This window comes from Oncorhynchus clarkii, chromosome 16 (assembly GCF_045791955.1).
Source record: "Oncorhynchus clarkii lewisi isolate Uvic-CL-2024 chromosome 16, UVic_Ocla_1.0, whole genome shotgun sequence".
In the NCBI taxonomy this organism is placed as follows: domain Eukaryota; kingdom Metazoa; phylum Chordata; class Actinopteri; order Salmoniformes; family Salmonidae; genus Oncorhynchus; species Oncorhynchus clarkii.
This window is the reverse complement of record NC_092162.1, coordinates 44,271,606-44,289,059: the sequence shown is the minus strand read 5'-3', so window position 1 is coordinate 44,289,059 and position 17,454 is coordinate 44,271,606. Positions and strand designations below refer to the sequence as shown.

General features: G+C 38.5%; 1 protein-coding gene across 2 annotated transcripts; it reads left to right on the top strand.

The window, feature by feature from the left end:
• Positions 1-8,297: 8,297 nt before the first annotated feature.
• LOC139368539 (ORM1-like protein 2) lies at positions 8,298-14,418 on the top strand. 2 transcript variants are annotated; one of them, XM_071107551.1, is made up of 4 exons: positions 8,298-8,390; positions 9,824-9,998; positions 13,175-13,326; positions 13,528-14,418. In XM_071107551.1, coding segments are annotated over exons 1-4 (465 nt in total). In that variant the 5' UTR covers positions 8,298-8,388; the 3' UTR covers positions 13,664-14,418. The 2 variants fall into 2 exon arrangements, with proteins under 2 accessions (XP_070963652.1, XP_070963653.1); XM_071107552.1 differs by having other exon boundaries at positions 8,298-8,742.
• The last annotated feature ends 3,036 nt before the right edge of the window (positions 14,419-17,454 follow it).

The following is a 17,454-nucleotide window of genomic DNA, read 5'->3' as shown; positions in this document are numbered from 1 at the left end:
ATCCAATATGTTGCATTACTGCCACCTACTAAACTGGAGTACAACTCCCTTCTACTTTGCTTGAAAAATAAATAAACAAATACCCTACCATCTAACACTACACTATCAACAAAAATTCAAAAAATATATAAAATATAAATATAACCCTTCTCCATTATTTAAATATATTTAGTCCTACCTCATGCCAACAACCTGAAAGGATGGGACATCACCACTTAACACACCCTGTAACTCTTCTGATGTCAAGTCTCGCACACCCAAATACTTCTCTGCAGCTGTCACCACAACCTCTATTTTCTGCAACTTATACATTCCATCCCTGCAATACAGTTGATAACCATTGCTATAAATGCTAAAAATTCAATCTTACTGAAACATATATCACTTGTTGGCCTATTCTTCTGTACTGGTACAGATCTACTACTCACACCACTCCTCTCAGGATACTTATATATCCTAACATCACTATGTCAGGCAAAGACTCAACATCTGCGTCGCACCAAATGACGAGCATCACAAACACCGGGAATCTTCCCCTTCATTTGGTCAACTTTAACATTTACTGCTACCCCAGTAATCACTCCTTTCAATGGCACACTTTTCTTGAGAGTGAAACAATTCACATTTCTTGCTCCCATTCGTATAACGCAGAGCTCCTTCTACTCTCACCGATTCCATAGTATCCAACTCTGTTTTCACCCACCCTGAAACCACAAATCAATCAGCCAAAAGGCAAGGGGCCACTTTTTCCAAAAACTTCACTCCTACTGTCACAGACTCATCTTTATCCCAACCCTTGGTGCAAGCCTCGGGCTCCGAGAACTTCACCACACCTACCACCTCTGATACTTTGTCCACATTCCTTTCCATTTCTCCTCCTGCCTTCAGCTCACTCTGCTTACACTTTCTACAATTCTTCTTTAACAAACCATCTCCCTTTTTCTGCCATTTGTAACTGACTCAAGCTCACCGTCTTCCTCCCTCTCTCTCTTAGACCTCCTCTGCCTCTCTTTTCCCTCCATTCCTCCTACGTATACCAAGTATACGTCTCCTTATGATAATACTGTGCTTCTCCTGACATATATCTTGTTTTTGCTTTCTCAAGGGACACCATTTAACCGGCTGTCACAATGTCCATTCAATCAGTACGAACCCCTTGGGATGTTGCACTCAACAGTGCATCCCACTTATAACGCAGCTGCTTCGTCTTGATGTTATTCCAAACCCTCAATGTCAAAAACGTTGCAGTCGATTGTAGGTAAAGTGTTGGTAGTCTAATGTTAATTTTACAGTGAAAGTAAATCCTTGAACTCTCACCTCTTTGCCTGTGCAGTAGGCCTACACAATTGAATGTTTTTCTAGGTTTTTTTTGTCAAGAATATGCTTAGGCCTAATCTAGATCTGATGAAATGTATGTTTTGAACCTGGGTGGGAATCAGAACATAGACTATTCTAATACAGGCCTGATGGCAAGTGTTTGTGTTTTGGGAGTTGCCTGTTCTCAACTGAATACATTTTTGTGTTGATCATGCATATTCACGCATTGGCTCCACCAGACCAATGAATTTGAATAAATTTCTGTTCTACTTTTCCTTCCCTTTATCTTTCCTTGTGAAATAAAAACATGTTCTCTAATTTAAACAAAGAACAATAGGTGTGTTCTCATACTTATGCATAACAATGACATTATTCATTGCGGTATTTGCCTGTGTACTTTTCAGTGTAGGCCTAACCTCCATTTTAGTGGTCAACAAAATATTCTTCTCATGAAGAGAATTTGTCAGGGGCTCAAGAAGCAAGCGGAAAGTTTACACTACTCACAGCCCCACACATTAGAAGCCAGTAATGTACATTTCACAGTGGTTCTTTATGTAACAAATGTTGGCTAATTTCACTTGAAAGCTGTAGTTCTACAGATACCCAAACTGCAAAATACAAAAGAGGAAATCCATCTGTAAATGATGATGACAGAGCCAGTCAACAAGAGTCATTGATGAAATGTCATCAATGAAATGTCCTCAATTGAAATTCTTCTTCTATAATTTTGAGTCAAAAAGTTTTGAAAGAGTTTGAATCAATATGCAGAGTTGTTGGCTTAATGTATTTTATCAAGAAGCTCCAGGTGGTATCCGATTTTAAGTACCTTAGCATCATACTTGATTCCAAACTCTCTTTTAAAAAGCATGTGAAAAAGGTAATTCAAATAACCAAATTCAACCTAGCTAATTTCCGATTTATACGAAATTGTTTGACTACAGAGGTAGCAAAACTGTACTTCAAATCTATGATACTCCCCCACTTAACATACTGCTTGACTAGTTGGGCCCAAGCTTGCTGTACAACATTAAAACCTATTCAGTCTGTCTACAAACAGGCTCTCAAAGTGCTTGATAGGAAGCCCAATAGCCATCATCATTGTCACATTCTTAGAAAGCATGAGCTCTTGAGTTGGGAAAATCTTGTGCAATACACCGACGCATGTCTTGTATTCAAGATCCTTAATGGCCTGGCTCCCCCTCCACTCAATATTTTTGTTAAACAGAAAACCCAGACATATGGCAGCAGATCCACAAGGTCTGCCATGAGAGGTGACTGTATAGTTCCCCTAAGGAAAAGCACCTTTAGTAAATCTGCATTCTCTGTGAGAGCTTCCCATGTCTGGAATACACTGCCATCAGACACACATAACTGCACCACATATCACACTTTCACAAAATGCTTGAAGACATGGCTAAAGGTCAATCAGATTTGTGAACATGGTCTCTAGCTGTGTGTTGCCGCTTTCCATGTTGTCTGTTGTCTGTAGCTTGTGAGGTGTGGAAACACTTTGTTGCTTTTATGAATTTTGTCTTGCTGCTTTTTGTTTTATGTTGCTCTGTCTGTATGCTACGTCTTGCTTGTCCTATGTTGCTATGTCTTGCTTGTTCTATGCTGCTATTGTCTATATTGTAATTGTTTTTAATAACCTGCCCAGGGACTGCGGTTGAAAATTAGCCGGCTGGCTAAAACCGGCACTTTTACTGAAACGTTGATTAATGTGCACTGTCCCTGTAAAAATAAAAAATAAACTCAAACTAAACTCAAACTCAAATATAAAACATACTTTTATTAAAAAGTGGTTTTATTTTGGGGGAATATTCATCAGGCAAGAGTACTTTAAACTTAAATATCTAGGGCTAAGCCTATTAAATAACCAGTTTAATACCTTTTTAAATAAATAAGACAAACATTTGAATAAAACAGCAATTAGGCTTCAAAACAATTGTATTCGCTATGAACCATTTGATGAATAGGTGTGCGTTTGGGTCGATTAGGCTAATTAAGACTTTTAGCTTGCATATTTATTTTCTATAACAGTCACAAGCTCTACAAATTTAATAGTGTATAAGTGCATTTATTGTCTGCACTCATGCTGTCAGGTGAACACATACGCTACAATAATTTCAAGGATAAATAGACAACATTTGTTCATTGGTCATTGGAAAATAGTCAAATGCTTTGCAAACACATTATTTACAATATGGCGTGGACAGCATTAACGAAAACGAAACTACACATTTGATCTCTATTGGCTATAGGCTAAAACTCACCTGAAGGATGCCCCGGGAAAGTCCTCGCGTGACTCACCGGTCTAAGCATATAAATGGACAGGGACTCCGCTGCAATGTCACCGAAACTGCGATTTATAAACACATGCAATACGGACCTGCAGAACTGCAATCAATCGTAGAAGAAATCAGAGTCATGTACCTGCCGTTCATAACCGTTGTTGGCCTTCTTGCGGTATTTACAGTTACATTAGGCGCTCCAGTTAATCAAACAGTTGGAATCAGTTGGAATGAAGTCACAGAGGGCTCTTTAAAACTAAATGAACTTGCTAAAAGACTCTTAACTGAGGTAAGTGGTTTATCATCAGTATTCAGTATTGCTAATGGTAGGGTGATGATAAAACTGAATTAAAGTAGGCCTAAACTACCCTGGTTATTGATGCTTTTGTGGGACATTTGGTACCTATTGGTTAAAAACTGGTTCAAATAACGTTGTTTCCACTTTATTTCAACCCCCAAAATCAATGTGATGACGTTGAAACAACGTGGGAAATGTATTGGATTTGACAAAAGTAATACATTTACGAGCATTTCGTCATTTTTCCGCATAACTTTTTTTTTACCGAAATCCAATTACATTGTGTTTTAAAAAAAGTTAAATTCACTTTAGTTGACAACTCAATCAAATGTAAATCAAAACTAGATGTTGAACTGACATCTGTGCCCAGTGGGTAGTCAGACCGTTAGAAGTGGAAATTAATAGGTGCCTGCTACAGGTAGGCAACTTGTATTGAATCTGCCTCTGAAACATTTTATCATGTCCTGCAGGAGCTCAGTCATTTGAAAAATGTGGAAATAGTTGTCAAAGGGCCAAGAGTGCTGGTGGAAGCCACAGACAAATGTGATCCAAAAAACCTAAGAGCAGATTCAATGGTAAGTCACAACTTCCATTCTGATAGTGAATTAACTTGGACCAACAACTTCAATAAAGCACATATGTGGTCAATGGTTATACAAATGCTATTTTTTTCAAAATGTTTAAAGAACTAACTAATTCTATCATCCGTCAGACACAAATGAGAAACAAGTACACAACATCAAGTGTACAAAACTGAAATAATGAATCACCCTTTGTCTTTTTTTTTAACCATGATCCACCTAAGCCTTGTCTTAAGAAGATGGTTTTTGCTCTGAAGAACTACAGTACAGTATTTGGGATAATTAGTCAGTTCAAGAATAACTGTGCAAAAACTGGAAAGATGGTGAACACAGTAGTGAAAAAACTCCTTTTAGACTTGAAGGTAAGTCCAGTGTATTTGAAGTCTGAACCTACTGATCTCTCAATCTACAGCAATATATTTCAATAACTTGTTAATTGAGGGGTTGCATATCCTTACTCTTAATTGTTTTGTAGGAGCCCCATCCTCATTCAGAAGAGAAGTGGCAGGAAGTGAAGAGCTGGGAAGAGCCAGGACTGTGCCGTGACAATATTGAGAAGCTGTTCTCCTTCTCCATCCTCATGGCTCGGGTCTTTGCCCCTGGTGATCCTGCAAAACACATAATGGATTCGCCTAAATATTGTATCTAAAGCTGCAAAGCAGGCCACAATTGATTCGTCATCTGTGATCTGTTTCAGTATTAGACAACATAGTAGTAGATGGACATCTACATTAATTGTATGATCAATTTGATCAAAATAGTCTGAAATGACAAGTAACTTTTGTGGTGTTGTATGTTATTACAATGTTTCATAAACATTTCATTAACACACTTATATATCTGCCTGTGTTCCACTTTGGAACAGTTGTTTATATTTAGGAATGTATTTATATATGTATCAATCCATATTAATATATTTATCAAATTTATGAAATTGTGAAGTAACTTAACATATTTTTAACATATTTAATTATTTAACTTATTTAATCTATGTTAACACCTATTTATCTGCCAATGTAATATTTTTTAAACAAAATGTATTTATTATTGGATATAATTTTCCACGTGTTAAATTGCTTAAAAAAATAAACAACTTTTAACTTTGAACTCTTGTTGTGATATCTTGTTGCGTCAATAAGATGTCTATTTTTGCCCTTACATCTACTGTAGTGGTGGAATGACCACCTTTCAATTCTGGAAAATGCCAGATGGGCTGGACCATTTTTTTAGTTGGCTGGGCTAGTCAAAATTGACACACACACCCAATTTCTTGTTGCTGATAAAAATAAAACAATGAAAAATATGTTTTTTGTTTGTTTTTGAGCAATTTCTCTGTTGTTCTAATCTACACTAAACAAAAATATAAATGCAACATGTAAAGTGTTGGAACCATGTTTCTAGAGCTGAAAAAAAACACAGACTTTTCCATAAGCACAAAAAGCTTATTTCTCTCAAATGTTGTGCACACATTTATTCATATCCCTGTTAGTGAGCATTTATCATTTGCCAAGATAATCCATCCACTTGACAGGTGTGGCATATCAATAATCTGATTAAACGGCATGATCATTACACAGGTGCACCTTGTGCTGGAGACAATAAGAGGCCACTTTAAAATGTGCTGTTTTGTCACACGTCACAATGCCACAGATGTCTCAAGTTTGAGGGAGCATGCAATTGACATGCTGACTGCAGGAATGTCCACCAGACATAAGCTGCCTCTAATGTCATTTTGGAGCATTTGGCAATACGTAAAACTGGCATCACAACCCCAGACCATGCGTAAATATGCCAGCCCAGGACCTCCACATCAGGCTTCTTCACCTGTGGGATCGTCTTTGAAATTGTTACATGTTTCGTTCATATTTTTGTTCAGTATATAATGACCCTTTAGCTGATCAATGGGCAAAGGCCGGCCCCCCTACCAAGATGGGCCGGGACTGTTTTCTGATAGGCTGAGCTGAGGTCACGCAAACTCATTCAAAGTCAAATGCAGCATTAGCAAAGAGACCTGCTCAGACTCTGTCATCAGTTAGACAGCTAAGATCATGGATCGTAAAAAACGGAAAGGGTGGCTACAAACCTAGAAAGAGCACATTCTACATTGTCACCTCACTCAAAATGTCTTATTTTTTTGGGCAGCTAAAATTATAAATTGGTCAAAAACTATTATCCTCATGGATTCATGTAATGAAAGTGTCTGCCCTGCCCCTGTGCCTGTGCCCTTTCTGGGGCCTGCTGCTGTGATGAGCCAGGCACTCTTCTCTCCTCCCATATGCTTGAGAGAAAATTGGTTCTGATCATATTACATTTAAAAATGAAATTGTGGGAAAACACAGCTTAGGAATCTTCGTACCCTTGGCCCTGTCGAAGAGTGGAGGGTTTAATCTTTCTGTAGGTATAATTTGTATTTATCACCTTTCAATATTCAGCTCAATAGCAATTATTTTACAACCAAGATATTTGATATGGCTTTGAGATATGGAGCGGCACGTACGCAAATTGTGAACCTGCCATTGTGAGGGAATGGGCCTCTTGGTCTCATGGGTAGTAGCCTACAACTGTGTTTTGTGTTTCCACCTCAGGTGTTGAACCCCAATTTAATTAGCCTATGATATTAGTTAGTGCACATACAGATGTATGTAATTAATCTCTATTGAACCCCCACTGGAAGTGCAGTGACGTGGGCTGGTGGTGATAAATTGCCAGGGTCAAATTATTTTCCCAATCTGCCCCTGATCTACTGTAATAATAAATATTCAACAGCTAATAATCTATGCTAGGGAGGTCATCATCATGGCTGTTACATGATTTCTCAAACTACAGTCAAGCACTACACTACATAAGAAGGAAGCTGTGCTTTCCTAAAACATTCCTGTTATTCTTCATGGAGGTGCACAGCTTCCTATTGTTGCCCCATACTTCAATATGTCTATTATTGTGGGTAGACGTATAATGCTGACTACAATTCCTTCCAATAATGATTACGTAAGGTTGACAGTAATTTAAACTGTCAAAAAATAATGTTGTACTCACTTTCCCCAAAAAAGGAACTTGCACTCAGTGCACATAAGCTAATGTATACAAGGAAGTTTGTTTTATGACTCAGTCCTTCACTGACTGGGCAGAACTCTTTTGAAGACATTTAATTAAAAAGCACACTGACGTACTGGTAATACATAAGCAAAAACATTATTTTGTATTTTATTTCTCCCCCCCCAAATTATGCATATTTGTTTTTTTCTGCCCGCTCATCAGTTGTGGAAAAAGTACTGAATTGTCAGACTTGAGTAATAGTAAAGATACCTTAAGAGAAAAGGACTCAAGTTCAAGTAAAAGTCACCAAGTAAAATACTACTTGAGTAAAAGTCTAAAAGTATTTGGTTTTAAATAAACTTAAGTATTAAAAGTCAATGGAATTGCTCAAATGTACTCAAAAGACAAAGTAAAAGTATAAACCATTCAAATTCCGTATGTTAAGCAAACCAGACCGCACAATTTTCTAGTTTTTTTAATTGACGGATAGCCAGGGGCACACTCCAACAGTCAGACATAATTTACAAACGAAGCATTTGTGTTTAGCGAGTCCGCCAGATCTGAGGCAGTAGGGATGACCAGGGATGTTCTCTTGATAAGTATGTGTATTGGACCATTTTCCTGTCAAACTGTATCGAAATAGTAAAGTAAAGTACATATACCCCAAAAAACGACTTAAGTATTATTTGTTATTATTTTTTATTGAGTACTTTACACCACTGCCGCTCACTCATTATAACTTTATTATTGGGAAGCTGCTGTGCAGTAAAATCCGATTCTGATAATAACTGACATGGCACCATTACAGCCAATCCCAAACGAGCAATGGAATGAGCAAGTTTAGTGATTTCCTGGTTACAACAAAATGTGAGTTTCTAGCTAGATTGTAAGGAAAGTTGGATCTAAAGTGCTAAATTCACATAATCTAAATAGATTTTGCAGATTAATTTTTGTTTTCACGGCACAAACAGCTGTTGTTATTTAGCTACAGTAGCTAGCTAGCCAGCTTGCTGGTGGAGTTAGCTTGCTAGTTAGATAGACTTTTAGCTAGCTAGCTAGTTAAAGCAGCAATCGGCGGTGGAAACAATAACAAAGCGAACTCCCCACCACTGTTTCGGTATAAAGCGGGTGTATGGGGCTTGAGAATTGTAAACACTCGCAAATTCAAAGACAGGACTGACCATCCATGATATCAAAAAAAGTTTGCAGTATAACTGAAGTACGTATGCACAGTATTTTTTTTTACTGCAGTAATTTTGCAGTGTAACTGCAGTTACAGTGCAGTATAACTGCAGTACAGTATCTGCAATACCACAGTTGACTGCATTTATCTCACTTTTACTGCACTTCTTTTGCAAGGGTAGTTTTAACCATGTTTATTATGCAATACAGTGTTTGTTTACATTTACTTTGTTTACAAACATTGGAGTAAAACAAGCATATATTTTGGTTTCTGATGGGGTACGACAGTTGAACTAGGGCATTTGTAAGTCATATTTTTTTTAAATCAATGGGTACATGTAAGTATGAAAATGGACGTAGGAACTGCTGATTGTCCATTTAACTTAAAGAGCTAGCTAACTAATAGCTGACTTCTAAATGACCGGCTGTAGTCACCAAATAAGGACTAAAGTGGCATGAGCTACTCAGTCAGATGAGTTGATGTTAGACCCACTTGCTATATCCACAACAAGATATTAGCTAGTTTTCGTAGTAGTTAGCCAGTCTGAGGGAGGGATCATGGCTGTGGGGATCAGTGGCAGAATTCTCAATTTCTCAAATACACTTGGATTGGAATATATATATATATTTTTTTTATACAAGCCATGAAATATGTAGAGTATATTGATAGCTACCTACCCACGATAATAGGATCCAGTAACAGATGGTCACTTTACCTGACCTAGTGGTATACTGGAAGGAGAACTAGGCCGCTAGATTTTTACTTCCCACTTGACATCAATGTTCTATATCTGACATAGCCTACCTCATCTTCTCACGTTGATCTATGAAATGAGTAATTGAGGGAACTGTGAAATATGCAAATGATGTACTCATTCTCCTTTTGTTTAGTACAATTTTCACAGAATTGAATTCTAGATTTTGTTATTCATATACCAATCAAAACATCTGCTCTTTCAAATGTTCCATTTAATATCATACTTCAATTCTTGAAATTAATAGGAATTTCCCAAGCCGTAGGTCCAGTATATTCCTTACCTGCATGAAGCTTCAATGTTTCCTGTATCAAGCTTCAATGTCCAATGACCATCATTTGTAATCAGCCTCTGTTCCCTCAGGATGAATGTGGGTGTGGCTCACAGTGAGGTGAACCCCAACACGCAGGTAATGAACAGCAGAGGGATCTGGCTGGCATACCTACTGCTGGTCACCGTGCTGCACGTCATCCTGTTGAGCATCCCTGTCCTCACAGTGCCCCTTGTCTGGACCCTCACAAATGTCATCCATAATCTGGTCAGAACAAGTATTTATAGTTAGTTTTTTGTTTTTCCAATCAGATGTAGACGACATTTAACTATATTTAAGCCACTCTTTTTGATAGATATAGCTATTTAAGTTATTAGATCCCCATCATTTTGAACAGTAGAGTAATGCGGACTTGTGTTATGACATTGTAATGACTAATAAGTGTGTCTGTTGTAGAGGTCGACCGATTATGATTTTTCAACGCCGATACCGATTAATCGGACGATTTTTCTATATATTTATAAAAATGACAATTACAACAATACTGAATGAACATTAACTCTTTTTATTTTAACTTAATATAATACATAAATAAAATCTATTTAGTCTCAAATAAATAATGAAACATGTTCAATTTGGTTTAAATAGTGCAAAAACTCAATGTTGGAGAAGAAAGTAAAAGTGCAATATGTACCATGTAAAAAAGCTAACGTTTAAGTTCCTTGCTCAGAACATGAGAACGTTTGAAAGCTGGTGGTTCAATATTCCCAGTTAAGAAGTTTTAGATTGTAGTTTTTATAGGAATTATGACGCGTCGACTATTTCTCTATAACATTTATATTTCATATACCTGTGACAATTGGATGTTCTTATAGGCACTTTAAGTATTGCCAGCCTAATCCCGGGAGTTGATAGGCTTGAAGTCATAAACAGTGCTATGCTTCAAGCATTGCTAAGAGCGGCTCGCAAACACAGTAAACTGCTGTTTGAATGAATGCTTACGAGCCTGCTGCCGCCTACCACCGCTATATCAAATATCAAATTATAGACTTAATTATAATAACACAGAAATACACACAGAAATACCAGCCTTTGGTCATTGATATGGTCAAATCCGGAAAAAATCATTTGGAAAACAAGACGTTTATTCTTTCAGTGAAACCCTAAGTCTAAATATTGCTGTTACATTGCACAACCTTCCATGTTATGTCATAATTATGGAAAATTATGGAAAATTAATTACGGTCTTTGTCAGGAAGAAACACAGTTCGCAACGAGCCAGGCGGCCAAAACTGTTCCATATACTGTTGAAGTCGGAAGTTTACATACACTTAGGTTGGCGTCATTAAAACTCATTTTTCAACCACTCCACAAATTTCTTGCTAACAAACTATAGTTTTGGCAGGCCGGTAAAGACATCTACTTTGTGCATGACGTAAGTAATTTTTCCAACAATTGTTTACAGACAGATTATTTCACTGTATCACAATTCCAGTGGGTCAGAAGTTTACATACACTAAGTTGGCTGTGCCTTTAAACAGCTTGGAAAATTCCAGAAAATGATGTCATGGCTCTAGAAGCTTCTGATAGGCTAATTGACATCATTTGAGTCAATTGGAGGTGTACCTGTGGATGTATTTCAAGGCCTACCTTCAAACTCCGTGCCTCTTTGCTTGACATTATGGGAAAATCAAAATAAATCAGCCAAGACCTCAGAAAATAAATTGTAGACCTTCACAAGTCTGGTTCATCCTCGTGAGCAATGTCTAAATGTCTGAAGGTACCACGTTCATCTGTACAAACAATAGTATGCAAGTATAAACACCATGGGACCACGCAGCCGTCATACCGCTCAGGAAGGAGGCGCGTTCTGTCTCCTAGAGATGAACGTTCTTTGGTGCGAAAAGTTCAAATCAATCCCAGAACAACAGCAAAGGACCTTGTGAAGATGCTGGAGGAAACGGGTACAAAAGTATCTATATCCACAGTAAAACGAGTCCTATATCGACATAACCTGAAAGGTTGCTCAGCAAGGAAGAATCCATTGCTCCAAAACCTCCATAAAAAAGCCAGACTACGGTTTGCAACTGCACATGGGGTCAAAGATCGTACTTTTTGGAGAAACGAAGAACACCATCCCAACCGTGAAGCACAGGGGTGGCAGCATCATGTTGTGGGGGTGCTTTGCTGCAGGAGGGACTGGTGCACTTCACAAAATAGATGCCATCATGAGGTAGGAAAATTATGTGGATATATTGAAGCAACATTTCAAGACATCAGTCAGGAAGTTAAAGCTTGGTCTCAAATGGGTCTTACAAAAGGACAATGACCCCAAGCATACTTCCAAAGTTGTGGCAAAATGGCTTACAGACAACAAAGTCAAGGTGTTGGAGTGGCCATCACAAAGTCCTATTGAAAATGTGTGGGCAGAACTGAAAAAGCGTGTGTGAGCAAGGAGGCCTACAAAACTGACTCAGTTACACCAGCTCTGTCAGGAGGAATGGGCCAAAATTCACCCAACTTATTGTGGGAAGCTTGTGGAAGGCTACCTGAAAAGTTTGACCCAAGTTTAAAAATGTAAGTCAATGCTACCAAATGCTAATTGAGTGTATGTAAACTTCTGACCCACTGAGAATGTGATGAAATAAATAAAAGCTGAAATAAATAATTCTCTACTACTATTCTGACATTTCACATTCTAAAAATAAAGTGGGGATCCTAACTGACCTAAAACAGGGTATCTTTACTGGGATTAAATGTCAGGAATTGTTATAAACTGAGTGTAAATGTATTTGGCTTAGGTGTATGTAAACTTCCGACTTCAACTGTACCCTGACTCTGCTTACACTGAACACAAGAGAAGTGACACAATTTCCCTAGTTAATATTGTCTGCTATCATGCATTTCTTTTAACTAAATATGCAGGTTTAATAAAATATACTTCTGTGTATTGATTTTAAGGAAGGCATTGATGTTTATGGTTAGGTACATTTGTAATGATTTTTCGTTTTTCACGATTGTGCTTTTGATAAATCATCACCTGTTTGGCAAAGTTGAAGTAGGCTGTGATTCGATGATAAATTAACAGGCACCGCATTGATTATATACAACGCAGGACAAGCTAGTTAACCTAGTAATATCATCAACCACGTGTAGTTAACTAGTGATTATGTTTAGATTGATTGTTTTTTTATAGGATAAGTTTAACGCTAGCTAGCAACTTACCTTGGCTCCTTGCAGCCACAAGGTCCTTTTGATGCTGCACTCGTGTAACAGGTGGTCAGCTTGCCAAGAAGTCTCCTCATGGATTGCAATGTAATCGGCATCCAAAAAGGCTGATTACCGATTTATTATGAAAACTTGAAATCGGCCCTAATTAATCGGTCGACCTCTAGTCCACATCCTTTTGTATATATAGTGTATGTGTGATCTGTCCACCACAGGTGATGTACTTGTTTCTGCACACGGTGAAAGGAACTCCTTTTGAGACACCAGACCAGGGCAAAGCTCGTTTACTCACACACTGGGAACAGATGGACAACGGCATCCAGTTCACATCCTCACGCAAATTCCTCACCATCTCACCCATTGTACTGTAAGACAGAACATTTGTGCATACTAGTATTATCCATGCGCTTTTGGAGCAAAACCTTTTTTTTTATTTTTTTTTTTAAGTTTAAGTTTTTCTTATGGCTTGCAATGATAGATTAACGTAGAAGAGTAAGTATTGAATTATTGCATTCTTGTTTGTTATCAGCATTGAATAATAACCCTAAACCATCTGTTAATTATTCAGGTATATTCTTGCCAGTTTCTACACCAAGTACGATGCCACGCATTTCCTGGTCAATACAGGCTCTCTCCTCAGTGTCCTCCTTCCAAAGCTGCCCCTGTTCCATGGAGTACGAATATTTGGGATCAATAAGTACTGACACAACTGGATAGTATCAGATTTATGTTTTATTTATGTGTAGTTCATTTCTAAGGTCCAGAGGCGGAAGTGAAGAAGACATGTTCAGTAACTTTGAGCTGTTTTGAAGGAAATTGTTGTTTTTATTGCACAGCTCATGTTACCTCTCTGACCCCAAAACAAAGGAAGCAAAATGTGCTGAACACCAAGCTATAATGATTAAGAGTTACTGAGTGGCCTCTGCTTTATTTCACTATATTAATTTTCATTATATGACATTTATAATGTTTGTGTGCAATGTGCATGTATCCTCAAACCATTCTTCTCTCTTTGGTTGGATGACATGTATTTGCCATTGTTTTCTAGAAAGAGCTTTAATGTGAACTTCATCACCTTGAAAACTAAGTCTTCATAATTACTTGTATTTGTCCACACATTAGAATGCGTGATTAGAGAGTTTAGGATAGTGGCAGCCATAAAAATGGAATGGTGGGCACCAGTATGTTTGTGGTGCCTTAAAGTTTTCAGTTGGCTGCCACATTTTTTTCATTTAGTTTGTTGACCAATCCACGTGAAGACTCTTGGATATACATTGCCATGTGAGCATTCTCAATGTGTGATAGTGCCTAAAAATAAATGTTCCAATATCAGGTTTGATTCTTCAGCCTACATCTAAATACTTCCTGTGTTTGTTTGGAAATTTGGGGTACATCCTTACCATTTTGTACACACACAAGTGCACTGTGCAGCAGATTAATAATTACACAACAAGTTTAATTATTGCATTGATTGTTCTCATCTAATCCCACGGATGGTGTGGGTTTTGAATGACATAAGAGGGAAACCTAAGGGGAATGTTCAGCAGTGAGGAAAAGCAACACAGGAGTATAGTAACATTGTGCAGGAGTGAGGGGTCGTACCATCATGTAAATTCTCAGATTGCCTGTGTGGGGATTCTGGGGAACTCCACACACTTTACATGAGGCCTGTCACGTTTCCTGTGATGTGCTGATAAAACAGGGATTTCCGCCTGAGATATGACCATGTTTGCATTTCAGTTATGAGGTGTCTCCCTACTGAGGTGGTGTGTTTGCTCTCTTGGGGGAAGTAGTGGAAATGGTGTCCTGGATAATAATTTGACTACGCTGTAGAATATGCCAATCTGTTTTTCCTGGGAAGCACATGCAAATTATATAGTAGCTCCACCATCAGCTGTCAGACTGCAGAAACCCATATGGGGTTGCCTGACTCACACCCAATGTCTGGAATGCAAACAACATTTGTGTCACCTTTTCAGAGGTAGAAGTGAAAAGCAAAAGTGTTGCACCACCTGGCTTGAGAATTGCAGCTAACAGGATGATAATCTATTCTGAAACCTGGTAATATTGAAGGTTGTCAAGGTGAACATTTTAGTTATAAATACCAGAAGATCCATAGTAGCGCAGCGGTCTAAGACATTGCATCTCAGTGCAAGAGGCGTCACTACAGCCCCTGGTTCGAATCCAGGCTGTATCACATCCGGCCATGATTGGGAGTCCAATAGCGTGGCGCACAATTGGCCCAGTGTTGGCCAGGGTAGGCCGTTGTTGTAAATAAGAATTTGTTCTTAACTGACTTGCCTAGTTAAAATAAATATACAGCATAATAATACCAATTAGCCATACCCCCTGGATACATGTTGATAACCACATTACTTGATGATGAATATCCAAGTTTAAACTTGGATATTCATCATCAATGCTGTATTATGCTGTATATTTATTTTAACTAGGCAAGTCAGTTGAGAACAAATTCTTATTTACAACAACGGCCTACCCTGGCCAACACTGGGCCAATCAGTGGTTCTACTTCCACTTTATTTCACAATCACTGATTTTATGATGCAAGCCTTTGAATTACAACATGCAAAAATTACAAAGCCAGTATTTATAACTATGCCGATCAACAGCATTCTGTTAAATACAGGGGGACTGTGTCATTTAACTGAATTTCAGAGTATAGGTTGTTATCTGAAGCATATCAGAAATACCCTAGAAGTTTCACATAAAGCTGCATATTCCTGGATGATTCTATCAGTTTTTAAAGAAACCACAACTCCTCATGAAACTAGATATTTTTCCCAAATTTGAACAAAAAAATAAATACATTATTCAGTTTGGATATCATTTTCTGAACATTCTCTGCTCTTACTCATCAGGAAAACTTTGGGGATTCTAGGTAACTGTCCCGAGTAGCTTGAGAACCTCATAAAAATGGGTGGGGAAAGATAAGTCTTCTCTGAATGCAGGTTATTGTGGGAGGAAACCCACCTCACCAGAGACTACTGTAACTGCAAAATTAGGTTACCCGTATGCTTACTGTGAAATACTGTATATCCACATAAAAGGTGTATTGCACCCCCTGTTGTTCATGTATAGCAGTTTCAGTACAACTCATACAGACAATGCATCATTCAGTACCACCATCTTTCTAGGGATTTATGCTCCTCTCAGTATTCCCCTTCTACAGCAACAGGCGAGTGGGCTTTCCACTGGTGGAAATGTCTCAGTATGAAGTGGGATTTTACGATATCATTAATTTGACATCCACATGATTATTTACAATGAACAGTACACAACTACCTGGCCACCAAATCTGTAAAGGCTTATGCATAGCCAATTCTACCACACAGAATAGAGGCCAGAATACAAAAGTACAATATCTCACAGTATAAAAGTATTATCCATTTTTAAGGCAATGCTTGTGATATGCTGTCTGAGGGTAACTTTGGAAGGGCCAGTGTCCCCGAACCCCGTCTCCAGTATTTATGCCGGCAGGATAGGGCCAGTCTGTCCTATCTGGTGTAATTCTCCAGTCTTATCTGGTGTCGTGTGTGATCTTAAGTATGCTCTCTCTAATTCTTCTCTCTCTTCCCTCCCGGAGGACCTGAGTCCCAGGACAATGCCTCAGGACTAACTGGCCTGATGACCCCTGGCAGTCCCTGCCCCTAATCCACCTGGTCGTGCTGCTCATCCAGGTTCTGCTATTCTGCCTGCGGTTATGGAACCTGGACCTGTTCACCGGACGTGCTACCTTGTTCAGGACTTGCTGTTTTGACTCTCTACCGCACCTGCTGTCTCGACCTCTGAATGCTCAGATTTGAAAAGCCAACTGACATATACAGATGGTGCAAAAGGTCAGCACCTCAGATGTAACATGGGTGTCACAATCATTCCATGGAGGGCCAAGTGTCTGCTGGTTTTTGTTTTTTCCTTTCAATTAAGACCTAGACAACCAGGTGAGGGGAGTTCCTTACTAATCAGTGACCTTAATTTATCAATCAATTACAAGGGAGCAGAAAAAACCTGCAGACACTCAGCCCTCCATGGAATGAATTTGACACGTGCTCTATAAATCACTGTGATTATTTGACTCTGCTGGTGATCTACAAACTTTTGAACATCTTGAAGAACAATCCGGCTTTAATGGCCACGTACTCAAAATAATTTCCATCTGGCCCAGCCAGAAGAGGACTGGCCACACCTCAGAGCCTGGTTCCTCTCTAAGTTTCTTCCTAGGTTCCAGCCTTTCTAGGGAGTTTTCCTAGCCATTGTGCTTCTACATCTGCATTGCTTGCTCTTTGGGGTTTTAGGCTGAGTTTCTGTAGAAGCACTTTGTGACAACTGCTGATGTAAAAAGGGATTTATAAATATATTAGATGGATATGAAACCTATAAATCTCAGTCCAAACAAAACATGAAACTAACTAACTAAGAACATAACAATGTAGACGTGTCACACAACGTCAAAGAAAGGTTATAATACTTGCAATGG

Coding starts and splice junctions, on each gene's coding strand:
- LOC139368539 (XM_071107551.1), top strand. Junction 9,999..13,174: donor CAAATGTCATCCATAATCTG/GTCAGAACAAGT, acceptor TGTCCACCACAG/GTGATGTACTTGTTTCTGCA. Junction 13,327..13,527: donor ACCATCTCACCCATTGTACT/GTAAGACAGAAC, acceptor TTAATTATTCAG/GTATATTCTTGCCAGTTTCT.